Raw genomic sequence first — 12,931 nt, 5'->3', positions numbered from 1 at the left:
TTTAATATTGTCCTGGTGCACTGTTCTGCTGATACAATTTAGCTACTAAGTTCTGTCTTTGATCATACGACGACTCCCCTTGAGTGTAAATTTCTTCTACAATCCAGTATCAGAAATATAAAAAAACAAAACACCACAAAACGCTACATTCATCACAGTTAGTTTCAAAATTTCATTGTACTTCTGTTTAACATGTACATTCAGAAACAGAAGAAATCATTTTCATGATACTGTCTATACATGCAATCAATCTCTTTTCAGTGTGTTGATTCAATACTATGCAAAGATTCCAAGGGAAAAATACCTTATTTATTGCTTCTATTAGACGACCTAAGAACTCCAATGAGTTAAAATATTTAGCAATACAAATCTAAAGTAAAATTATTCAACTAATTTACAAAAGATTTTGAAATAAAATTACCTTGTGCACTGTTTAACAACACTTGGGTGTTTTCCCAAGTAGGTATGTCGAGTACAATCTATAATTTGTTCACTTTGCATTGCACCTTCAACTGGATTTATTTCAGGCACAAAGAGAAGACTATCAGGTTCTGTTCCCCATTCAAGCTGAAATTTTATAGACGACATATAAGAAATTAAACACCCACATTTATTAAATAAATGCAAATGTGACAAAACCACAGGCAAAGTTAAAATCGTTGTTTCATGTTTTCACAATATTTAACAAAACAGACAAAACCACAGGCAAAGTTAAAATCTTTGTTTCATGTTTTCACAATATGTAACAAAACAGTCAATCTGATATTCAGGAAAGATGTATATGGTATAAAATCACAAAAATTAATTAATATCCTTAGTTGCAGTCAATTACATTAATTAATAACTTTCTTCTGGAATGGTGAATAATAAGTGGTTATTCAATATGAAATTTGGTGCTCTTATTGCTGCATTTTTACTATGCTGTGTTCAATTTATGTGAATATTACAAAATACAAACTAATTACACAATATGACTTTTTACTAACTTCTTCAAGCATACAGGCCACAGATACAGACAACTCTCTTGTTTGCACCATAGACAACTGACATTCAGCTTTCTGCAATAGTTCCCAACCCTTAAAAACATACAACAAACATTGTGTTTTACCGGCTTTCTAACACCACTCCTTAAAATGCACTTGCTTTACTCTCTGGAACTAAAAAATGAAGGGATGAAAAAAGGAAGGACAATTAGGGTTTACTGCCCCATCGACAATGAGGTCATTAGAGATAGAACACGTGTTCAGAATACTCCAAGGATGAGGAAGGACATCGGTCATGCACTTTCAAAAGAAACATCAGAGTATTTGCCTGGAGCAGTTTAGGGAAAATCTAAATATAGATGGTCGATTGCAGATTTGAACTGTTGTCCTCCCGAAAGTGAGTCCAGTGTGTTAACCACTGCACTGCATCACTTTGTTGAAACTGAAGGAGTATTCATGGCATTGCAGTCAGTCATATTTTTTTCCAGTACTTGCTTCACACACTGTTCTTTATGTGGAAATGTTCCATCCTCTATCTGCATTATTTGTATCCCTAGGTATATAGCTGGATTTTAAACCACAGACACTTCAAAATTCCTTTCGCGTTCATTCAATGCATTTTCAGTATTCTCCAAGTGTTCTTAAAATAATGATTCATTCTTCAGCATGTATTGCTATTCATAATTTTTCAGTTTCATCTTTAAATATGCACTAATCTGACTTAAACTGAATTAGTCATTCTGTTTTTATAAAATCTGTCAGAATTTTACACCATTAGAATCGAGCATACAGAACTTTCTTCAAAAGACAAATTTTTCCAGCCTCTTTTTATCCTTCATATATCTTCATGAAAATCTCTTTGTCCAGTTCTCCATAGAGTAAGACTGTTTTTAAATAAAATAATCTTACATGAAAAATTTTTCTCTGCTACTACAGCGAACAACAATTTTAGTGAACAGATATCTACTACTAGGTTCAATAAATCCTTGAAATCTATCTCATTCTCTCACTGATCATCTCTGACAACCAGTCTGACCTTATACTGACAATCTTCTTTGACTTTAAAGACCCATTTGCCTGCCAAGATTTCTTTCCCTGCCTACTTTGGATTCACAAACTTACAAGTGTCATTATGTTCAAGTGATTTCTTTTCTTCTTCTAGTGCTTCCATCCAGTTTTCTTCACCCAGAGCATTAATACATTCTTCATATGAAAGTAATGCTGTTTTAAAATCATCACATTTTAAAGGTTTCTTCAGGCTGGATCTATCCCTAAAACTGCAGTTTCTTCTCTCTTTATTGAATCCTCTTCCTTCTGGGTTTTCTTATCCTCCATTTTCTTGATCTTGACTTTTCATTCACAACAGGTTCCAGTCCAAAACTGTACGTGCATCATGTGGTGGTCAGCTCAAGACCTAGGAAGGTAATGTTAACATGAGCAGGTTGCACAATGGCTACAGAGTACTGTCAGTCAAGGAAAACTTAGTAGTGTGAAAATGTCTAAAATGTTATGATTATGACCACTTAACCAAATTCTGAAAATTAGAGAAGCAAGTGTGTGCACATTGTAGTGAAGTTGACCACTAAAATAAAGGCTTCGCCAACACTAAATTGACACTGAAGTGCATATCTTGTATCAACAGAGGTAACAAATGTCAAGTGGAAGTGAATGTGCCACGCACAAGGTGCTGCTACAAAGAGAAATGGCAAAAACTGGCTACAACCAGTAACCCACTTGCAGTTAGTTCTGGAGATGAATAGTCATTGCCGGAAACCATGCAGAATGAAAGAGGAAGTAACAATAAGCACAAAAAGAAGAAACCTCCTTCAAAGCACCTTTGAAATTGGTGGCATTCATTAGGGGGTGAGGAAACCAAAATGATCATACTGGGATGACACGAAAAAATATTAGAACAGTAGAATGTGTCATGGTACATTTTTAATGCAGGCCTAATTCCAGTGTCCTTGTTATATTCATCTGTCATCGTTAGGAACAGAACATATGCTACATCAAACCAGATGCCACACAAACAAAAAAACCCTGACATATACAACAGACACCCACCTCCATAGCTCAGTGGCCAGCATGTCTGGCTGCTATGTGGAGGACCTAGGATTCGATTCCTGGTACTGCCAGGGATTTTTCCTTGGTGAGAGGACTGGAATAGTGTGCACCTCAGCCTCATGCTGCCAACTGAGAAGTAGCAGCTACAATGTCAAGAAAGCCGACAATGGCTGGGTGAGTGGTATGTTGACTGCATGCACCTCTTTAGTGCATCCAATGACACAATCGACAGTGGATGACACAGCAGTCAGTTGGTCCTGACTGGTCCATCAAGTCAGAATGCTGAGTTTTATATAAGAGACACTGTTGAAAATCACTAAGTTAGGCAGATTTCAATTGATATGGTAGCTAAAGGTGGAAATGACTGGTATGGGACACAATTTCTCAGGGGAACAACTTTTTTCTATGAAGACCAAGTACAAGGGGATGAACTCAGTACAGACGCAAATAAGAAGGATGGAAGGCAAAGAGAAACTGATGGTACTCCCCTTTTGGAAACTCAAATGCTCCCTCAAGCCTTATCTAGTGTGATTTACAATAATGTAGTGGAGTCAGCGGAAGCTGTTATGCCTGGTTTTCCAAAATCTGCCAAGAATCTGAAACTTCCCTCAAAAGATATTATATAAGATCTAGAACTGCATAAGAAATCTTGAAAACAATCTTTATCTAAATATACTAGAGGACTTCAAAAAACTTGAAGTAGCCTTGTGCTACATTATTTGCATGGCACACTGAAAAGATGGCTCAGTGGTCTTTCTGACTCCTGAAGTGACTGACCAAATTCAGTTAAAAGTGTGTAATCTGCCAACAACCTGAAATAAACTTACAAAGACTTAGTCAAAGCTCATAGTTGGATCTATTTTGATTTCTGACAATATTACAAATAAAAGCTAAACACTGTATGAGAGTAATGACTGAAATATATAAACTAATAGAAGATTGGGAGATAGACATTGTATGCATTCACGAGCCATACATGAATCACAGTCAGAGTCCTCAGTTCTAGATCATGTGACGACAACTTTAGGTAATCCAAATGCAAAAGCAGCAATAGTACCTTTCCAGAAATTTGATCAAGTAACAGAAGTATGCCAACTTTGTGACACACACACTGCATCTGTACCTCTAAAGTGCTCAACCAATACACTAACACTAATGAACATTACATGAAATATTCATACAGCACTGAAACCTACATCAATAGGTTGAAAGACAAGGGTCATTAAGCTTGGCACTCATAAATAAAATGGGGTGACAGATGCTAAGGCAAAATTCATTCTGTGGCATAGTCATAACTGATGAGTATAGCATACAACTGAAGGACGCAACTGACAAATTGAACCTCCATGTGCTGTACAGGACGGGCTGTCCGGCAACATATGAAAACAGTGCTGGTACCACAACCAATATTGATGTCATCATGGCAAATCACTCTGCAGCTAACAAAATCGACTCTTGGAGAATCTTTCAGCATGCTACTGGAAACAACCAAACTGTGATTATGATAGATTTGTTGCATGCTGGTTTACATTGAAATACTGTAGGGCAGGAACACAGTCACCTTTAATGAAATTTTGAAAAAGGCTAACAGTGAAAAACTACAAACAGAAATTGATCGTCAAATACCAGGATATGCTAGCCGCAGTGTAGACTACATGGCAAAGACACTTCCAACTGTCATACAAAATGCACAGAATGTCGCCATTCCAGTACAGAAAACAGCTAGACATTGTGGTACACCTTAGAACGCAGAGTTCACAAATTCAAAAAAAAAAAAAAAATTATGTGTACAACTGCAAAAATTTTATGAAAGAGCTTTGGACACAAGGAAAGAAAGGTTAGACTATTGTTGCATAGCACAGTGAAAACTGAATGCAAAGCTCTAATAGATGCCCTGAAGAAATTGCAATGGGGACAATACATTTAAGAACAACTACTAATATATGCATGGGGTACTCCTTATAGAATAGTGACAGAGAAAGCAAACACACTATCTGTTGTATCTACACTACTGGCCATTAAAATTGCTACACCAAGAAGAAATGATGATAAATGGGCATTCATTGGACATATATATTATACTAGAACTGACATGTGATTACATTTTCACGCAATTTGGGTGCATAGATCCTGAGAAATCAGTACCCAGAACAACCACCTCTGGCCGTAATAACGGCCTTGATACACCTGGGCACTGAGTCAAACAGAGCTTGGATGGAGTGCACAGGTACAGCTGCCCATGCAGCTTCAACACAATACTACAGTTCATCAAGAGCAGTGACTGGCGTATTGTGATGAGCCAGTTGCTCGGCCACCATTGACCAGACATTTTCAATTGGTGAGAGATCTGGAGAATGTGCTGGCCAGGGCAGCAGTCGAACATTTTCCATATCCAGAAAGGCCCGTAAAGGACCTGCAACATGCGGTCGTGCATTATCCTGCTGAAATGTAGGGTTTTGCAGGGATCGAATGAAGGGTAGACCCACGGGTTGTAACACATCTGAAATGTAAAATCCACTGTTCAAAGTGCCGTCAATGTGAACAAGAGGTAACCAAGACATGCAACCAATGGCACCCCATACCATCACACCGGGTGATACGCCAGTATGGTGATGACGAATACACGTTTCCAATGTGCGTTACCGCGATGTTGCCAAACACGGATGTGACCATCATGATGCTGCAAACAGAACCTGGATTCATCCGAAAAAATGACGTTTTGTCATTCGCGCACACAAGTTCGTCGTCGAGCACATCAATGCAAGCGCTCCTGTCTGTGATGCAGCGTCAAGGGTAACCGCAGCCATGGTCTCCGAGCTGATAGTCCATGCTGCCGCAAACGTCGTCGAACTGTTAGTGCAGATGGTTGTTGTCTTGCAAACATCCCCATCTGTTGACTCAGGGATAGAGACGTGGCTGCACGATCTGTTACAGCCATGCGGATAAGATGCCTGTCATCTCGACTGTTAGTGATACGAGGCCATTGGGATCCAGCACGGTGTTCCGTATTACCCTCCTGAACCCACCAATTCCATATTCTGCTAACAGTCATTGGATCCCAACCAATGTGAGCAGCAATGTCGCGATACGATAAACCGCAATCGCGATAGGCTACAATCCGACCTTTATCAAAGTCAGAAATGTGATGGTACACATTTCTCCTCCTTACACGAGGCATAACAACAATGTTTCACCATGCAACGCCGGTCAACTGCTGTTTGTGTATGAGAAATCGGTTGGAAACTTTCCTCATGTCAGCAAGTTGTAGGTGTCGCCACTGGAGCCAACCTTGTGTGAATGCTCTGAAAAGCTGATCATTTGCATATCACAGCATCTTATTCCTGTCAGTTAAATTTTGCATCTGTAGCATGTCATCTTTGTGGTGCAGCAATTTTAATGGCCAGTAGTGTATGTCGCATATACGGGACGGGAGGTAAATGGTCTCCATAGGGATGTATATGTGGACCAATTTCCTGGTACTTTACCCTTGAGCCATTGCTAGTAACACTGAATAAAAACATTTACGTGCCAGAAGTAATAACCTATGATGATGACATACTGGTTGTGGTAGTACTTGACTCAAGAGCCATTCTGGAAAGAAAAGTGTGTGATGTGCTTGATCAAATGCAGAAGTGATGCCCAGATAATAAATTAGAAATTACAACAAATAAGACCACCTACCTGCTTCTCAAAGACTGCCTCTCCCACTTGTAGAACTGTACTCTGAGAAATAGGAGAGCTGCAGTGGGATGCAATGAGGTATGTAAAAATTTAGGAATCACTTGGAAGAGAAGTGTAACTTTCTCAAACATACCTCGCAAATGTGTCACAAAGCTACCGAAGTTATGCACAAATTGACAAGACTGGGAATCTTTGACTTTAGGATCCCACTCTATTATGATGCAATCCTCACTGCTATTGTATGGTATGAAACCAATACCTGCGCACGCAAACAGTGATTCAATCGATACAAGTCAATCCTGAGGCATACACAGAGAAGTGTGCTGCTGAAGCTCACATGACCCTTTGGGACAATAATGATGGAGGCATAAATATCGCTGTCAGATATAGAAGGTCTCTCTACTGGCTTCACAAAGGGAATTTCCCCAATGTGAGTGAAATAATGGGTCTCTAAATTACAATCGAACAAGAGCTAAAACTATGGAGAGAGTATGAGTGGCAAAGAGACTGGACAATATCACAACAGGTGCAGAGTATAAAGCATATTTCGAAACATCAAAGAGAGGATGCTTATGAGTCACACATAAGGAGAAAAACAATGAAAATGAGACAGATCGAAAAAAGTGAGTAAACTGTTTATTGTTTCACAAGTAATCACCATAACTGTTAATACATTTATCTCACTGTGAGGCCAGATGGTCAAGCCTTCATGGAAAAATGTTTATTGTTGCCTACAGAACCACGATTGTACCAAAGTGTCAGACCTCTTCCTCCGAAGCAAATCAATGGCCACAAATGTCTCTCTTAAGGACTCCAAAAATATAGAAATCACATGGGTGCTCATCATGACTGTATGGAGGATGTATAAGGTCTTCCCAATGACATTTCAGCAGAGTATGCAAAACAACCTTGACAACATAACGAAATATTGTAGTCTAGCACAGTTCCTTTTATTTCACACCAATCCTTAGACTCACAGTTGGAGTACTCACCACCTTTATCACATCTTATTTCTGATTCTTTCAAAGTGAACTGATTTTCAGCAGCCTCTGACATATATCTTAACAATAGGTTATACAAAAATGAGTGAAATCATCTAATACACCCATGTAGTACCTACATCCATTAAATGTTGGGAAATCAATCTCTCCACACAGATCAGTATTTATTATTTCAAGTGTTCTTGTAGCTCTTTCTCTCAAAATAGAAAATGGTTTTACTGTCAGTTTTACTCTCACACTAGTTTCACACAATGTTTCTGCTGCACATAAATTATTAAAAAAATAATAAATAAATTCTTTAGGAAAGAAAGTCTTCATTGGGCAAAAATGTGCTGTTAAGGATAATATGTGACGCTAACCCACGATCTTAGTGTAGACGTCTGTTTAAGGAGCTGGGCATTCTGCCTACCGATTTACAATACAGTTATTCTCTCATGAAGTTTGTTGTAAATAATCCACTACAGTTAAAAAGGGACAAAGATGTACATAATTACAACACCAGAAGGAAAAATTAAATTCATTACTCCACAATAAGGAGTAGTCAGAATGAGAAGGGGTGCACAATGCAGCAACAAAAAGTTTTGATCACTTGCCTAGTGATATAAAATGTATGACAGACCGCAAAGTAAAATTTGAAAACAAACTAAGAAAGTTTCCCCCTGACAATTCCTCCTATTCTGTAGAAGAATTTCTATTACTTCAATGTGTAAAGGGTGATGCGTAGGACTTACTAACTCACAACATCTGCATATCTTTTTTTTTTCTTTTTTGGAAAAAAGCCACATTTAGAAATGTTCAGAATCAACCATATGTACAAATTAATTTGAGATGTGAATGTAAAATGACTCATTCCACATCATTATGATCTATCATGCAAAAGGATCCATAGGCAATGTGCGAACTAACTAACGAATTAATTAGGAGCTCCACTGCACAGTTTTTTGCTCACTGAAGTATAGCTTGTGTGTGGATGACTTAGCTTCTTATGTCATTCTTGTTTTTTTTTTTTCCTCTGTCAGTAACGATTGCCTTCCTGATTTGTCACTTTATACAAAAAATTTCTTGTTTTGGTCCTTCTAAAATAAGCATTTTACCTTTATAAATTTGAAAATAATATTCATTGAAGACAACTGCGTAATCTTTTGCAGAGCTAGCATTCACAGACATCAGATTTTGGCTAAGTTCAGGAACATGCAAATCACCTTTAGAATACAGTTTTAATCTGCTGTTCCTATTCTCTTAGTTGATCCACCATGTTTGGCAACTTTCACAACACCACCCTTGTCTTTCACATTTGTTGACTTGGTCACGTCATTACAAATATATCATCAACATGCACTATCAATAACCATGAACATTTATTCCTTCTGGTTAGCTTCTTCTGAAATCTATTTTTGTTGCATCCATATGACATACTTGCAGTGTTCTCTTCCTTTCTTCTTCATCAATGTCTTCTTTCTTGTTCTTTTCAATGACTTCTCTCTTCTTCTCTCCAACAACATATCCCTCCTTGTTTTCTTGAGTGGTTTCCTCTTTCCTGTCGCATGGCATAGCTGCACGGTCTGGGGCACCTTGCCACGGTTTTTGCAGCTGCCCCCATTGGAGGTTCGAATCCTCCACCGTGTTCACTTTATTTGTATATTGTAAAACACACACTGATTAAACAACGTGATTTTTATTAACTTTTTCGTATATATAGACCACACATAAAGACAACATTCTTATTACCTCCACAGATAACTCACATTCAGTGTTTAGCCATCATTGCCAGCCTTTGACATACAGCAAACACTGTGTTTTACCAACTTTTCAACACTTATGTTTTGGTTGTACTTCCTTGCACGCACTATATGATAGTTATGCTTTCTCATACTCATTACGGCAAGCACAGCAAGATCTAGTAGGTCTGCAGTAGATGCTAAGAAGCAGACCATTCATTCACCTGAGGCAATTTCAAAGACTTTCAATGATCAAAAACAACATCACTGATAACCAAATGTACAGGTTTCCTAAACATTGGTTAGGAAGCTTTCTTTGGAGAAAGGCAATACAACACATAGCTGTAAAATGCATGCTACAAGATTAACAGTTTTCAGGGGATGGAAACTACATCAGCACACAGTTATACAAGGTTAGCACACTGGGCTCTCATTCGGGAGGACGGTTCAAACCTGCCATTATTTCCCTAAATCGCTTCAAGCAAATGCCAGGATGGTTCCTTTGAAAGGGGATGGCCGACTTCCTTCCCCATCCTTCTCAATATTAAAATCTTCAAATTTTTTGATTTAAATTATGTCTTAGAGCACAATGATCTTGTAAACTCCACCTACAGGCCCTGACAGGCCTACCAGTACCAACCGACCACTGTGCTTTCCCTTGCCAACAGTGTCAATGGTTGCCATATGGAGCGGCATGGCTTCAGCACATCGCTCGCCCGACTGTTGTTAGTTTTCGTGTCCTGCAGCCACTACTACTCAGTCAAGTTGCTTCTCAACTGGCATCATGAGGGTCCTCCAATGTTGATGTAAATCAAATCTACACAGACAAATATTGCCACACATTGCTGTTTATTAGCACACTGTTGCCAATTAAATGTTTGATTTTCAAATGGACACTGGTTAAAACATTTAAAAAGTGAAAGTTGGCTTGCCCAGAATATTGTGATTTAAAAAGTGATTTTGTTTATGTCATTACAGCTGAACTCTTCCTGATTTTTATGGTATCATTAAACATTTATAGAGATTCAATAGCGCATGCAGAGGGGTCAAGACATATAACTACAGATCAAATTACAGTTCTCTTGAACATGACACCAGAGTATTAGAGATTATCTCCCTTTTTATCTTTAGATGAATATCTGAGTACAGGTTACCCACACAAGCAATGCCATGACACCCCATGTTGAAATTAATAGTTTCAATATAACACCTGTTGATAAGGAAATCACCTGACATCAATGTCATTCACTTAAATTTGACATAACACAGCTTATCCTATACGTGGTAATGAGTTCAGAAAATTTGAAGACTATGCCAAGTATTTACCTGAAGAATATTACATGATAATTCAAAATCTTGGCTGTTATTTGAAAAGATACAGTATCCAAGGAGGGAACCACTCACCAATAAATGAAAAGTTTAGCTGCAGATAAGGAGATATTTGAGATGTCTCAACACATTAGCTCTTCTTTTGACAAACTAGCATTCTTCAGAGCACACATACATATGCCAATTTGTCCAATACCTTCACTGCTCAAAGCTTCCTCTATAAGGTGAATGTTTGTCTTACCTTATACTACTGTTTGACAATTGCATATGATTCAAAACTTGGAATCTAGACAGACATTCATCCACATGTATGTGGAATACTGTCTAAAATTATTCTGAATGTCTCTCACTTTCAGATCTTGGGCATACCAAATGAGCTGGTATGCACTTACCTTGCCAGGAACAACATCATTATCACGAACAAAAAATTCTGTAGCTAATTACAAAGTTTAAGAACATTAGTATGAGATCAGGATAAATTACTGTGAAATCACATATAGGGGTTGGACAAAAATACAAAAACACCAAAAACACAACACATTACCATGCCTGATACAATGTAGGAAACCTGATGGCATTCAACACAGACTACAGTTGTCTCAGAATAGATAAAAATACAGGTTCTGTATGGTTTTCAAGGGAATCTTATACCATTCTTCCAGCAAAATAGTGGCAAGTTCAGGTAATGATGACAGAGGTGGATATCGATTATGCAGCGTTCTCTCCAATGTAAACCACAAATCTCCATAATATGGAGAGGTGGTGACTATGATGGCCAGGGGATATGCAACAGTTCATCCTTGTGCTCACAAAACTGGTTATGAACTATGCAAGCTGTGTGAACAGGGGCCCTGTCAACTTGGAACACAGCATCACCATTGGGGAACAAACAAGGTACATTGGAATCCAGTTGATCGGCCAAAATGGTCACATAATTCTTGGCAGTAAAATGATGTTGCAGAGTAATGACCACTGTGGAGTAACACAACATGGCTACCCAAATCATCTCTGAACCACTGTCATGTTTCACACTTGGGATGTAAACTCAGCCATTAGTTGCAAATATTGTGAAACAACACCCATCTGACCAAATGATTCTTCCAGTGCTCCACAGTCCAAATTTTATGGCTTGAGCATAACTTTTTCCTGTCACCAACATTCACATCACTGGTGAGTTGTTTTGGAATTCCAGCTCACCTTCAATTCCAAGCTTATGGAACTCCCCTCAAGTTTTTTTGGTGCTGACAGGGTTCACGAGTGCGATACTCAGTTCTGCAGTGATTTTTGCAGCTGTGACCATTCATCACACTCACTCAAACACACTTTCTTCTATGGTGTTTTTCTGCTTTTCCTATATGCACTAGGAACCTTCAATACTGCACCTCTTGAAACATCCAGCACTTCAGCTCCCTTGGTTGCAGAAGCAACCACCATACAAGCATCAACAATTTTCCCACATTTGAATTCAATTAACCCCAACATGATGCACTGGCAATATACAGAACACTGTTCTGACCATGACTGACACTTGTAGCATGTTGAGGACATCACACACGAGCCACTCATGGTCAAATACAACAGCAAAAGCTGCAGGCTTGGCTAAAAACTGCAATTATGTTCAAGCATGCAATTCCCACAGTGCTTCCATGTTTTTGTCCAACCCCTGTATATTTTAGACACAGAATAGCTTCATGGCCAGGCAGTGCATCAGTTTTACTGAATTACCAGTAGCATTGACCACAAATGTTACATGGTAAGACTTTATGGAACAACAACACAAAGGGTAACACATGTTGGATTCAGTCACCATCGAATACTTATACAGTAAGTGTCATTCTTCTCTCATGCTATTTAACAAATGAATGGAAAAGAGAGATGATGGTGCCATGCACATTCTGTCTTACACCTCAAAGCAAGTCACAATGCATTCCAGCAGGGGCAGATGTATTGATTTTGAATTAACAAGAACAAATGCAAAATCAAACACTAACAAAGGAGCCCACTGGAAAATCAGTCTGTTTCAAAAAGAAAAGGAAATACAAAAATCTTTACAGGATATTTTTTTAAAGGTTTTGTTTCAGTGGCTAGAATAATGATGTTATTGTAGTTATGTGCAGAGTTATCAAAATATAATACTAAGTATATTAATTTTGTC

At 38.3% G+C, this 12,931-nt stretch overlaps 1 protein-coding gene across 1 annotated transcript in view; it reads right to left on the bottom strand.

The window, feature by feature from the left end:
* Window positions 1–12,931, bottom strand: part of LOC126248134 (mediator of RNA polymerase II transcription subunit 16) — a 343,327-nt gene that overhangs the window by 16,976 nt on the left and 313,420 nt on the right. The window contains exon 15 of the mRNA XM_049948825.1: window positions 422–567. Coding sequence (XP_049804782.1) covers window positions 422–567 — 146 coding nt within the window. The remainder of the gene's footprint in view (window positions 1–421; window positions 568–12,931) is intronic.

This window comes from Schistocerca nitens, chromosome 3, assembly GCF_023898315.1.
Source record: "Schistocerca nitens isolate TAMUIC-IGC-003100 chromosome 3, iqSchNite1.1, whole genome shotgun sequence".
NCBI classification, from domain to species: Eukaryota; Metazoa; Arthropoda; class Insecta; order Orthoptera; family Acrididae; genus Schistocerca; species Schistocerca nitens.
Note: the sequence above shows the minus strand (reverse complement) of the source record. Positions and strands in the feature narration are given on the sequence as shown.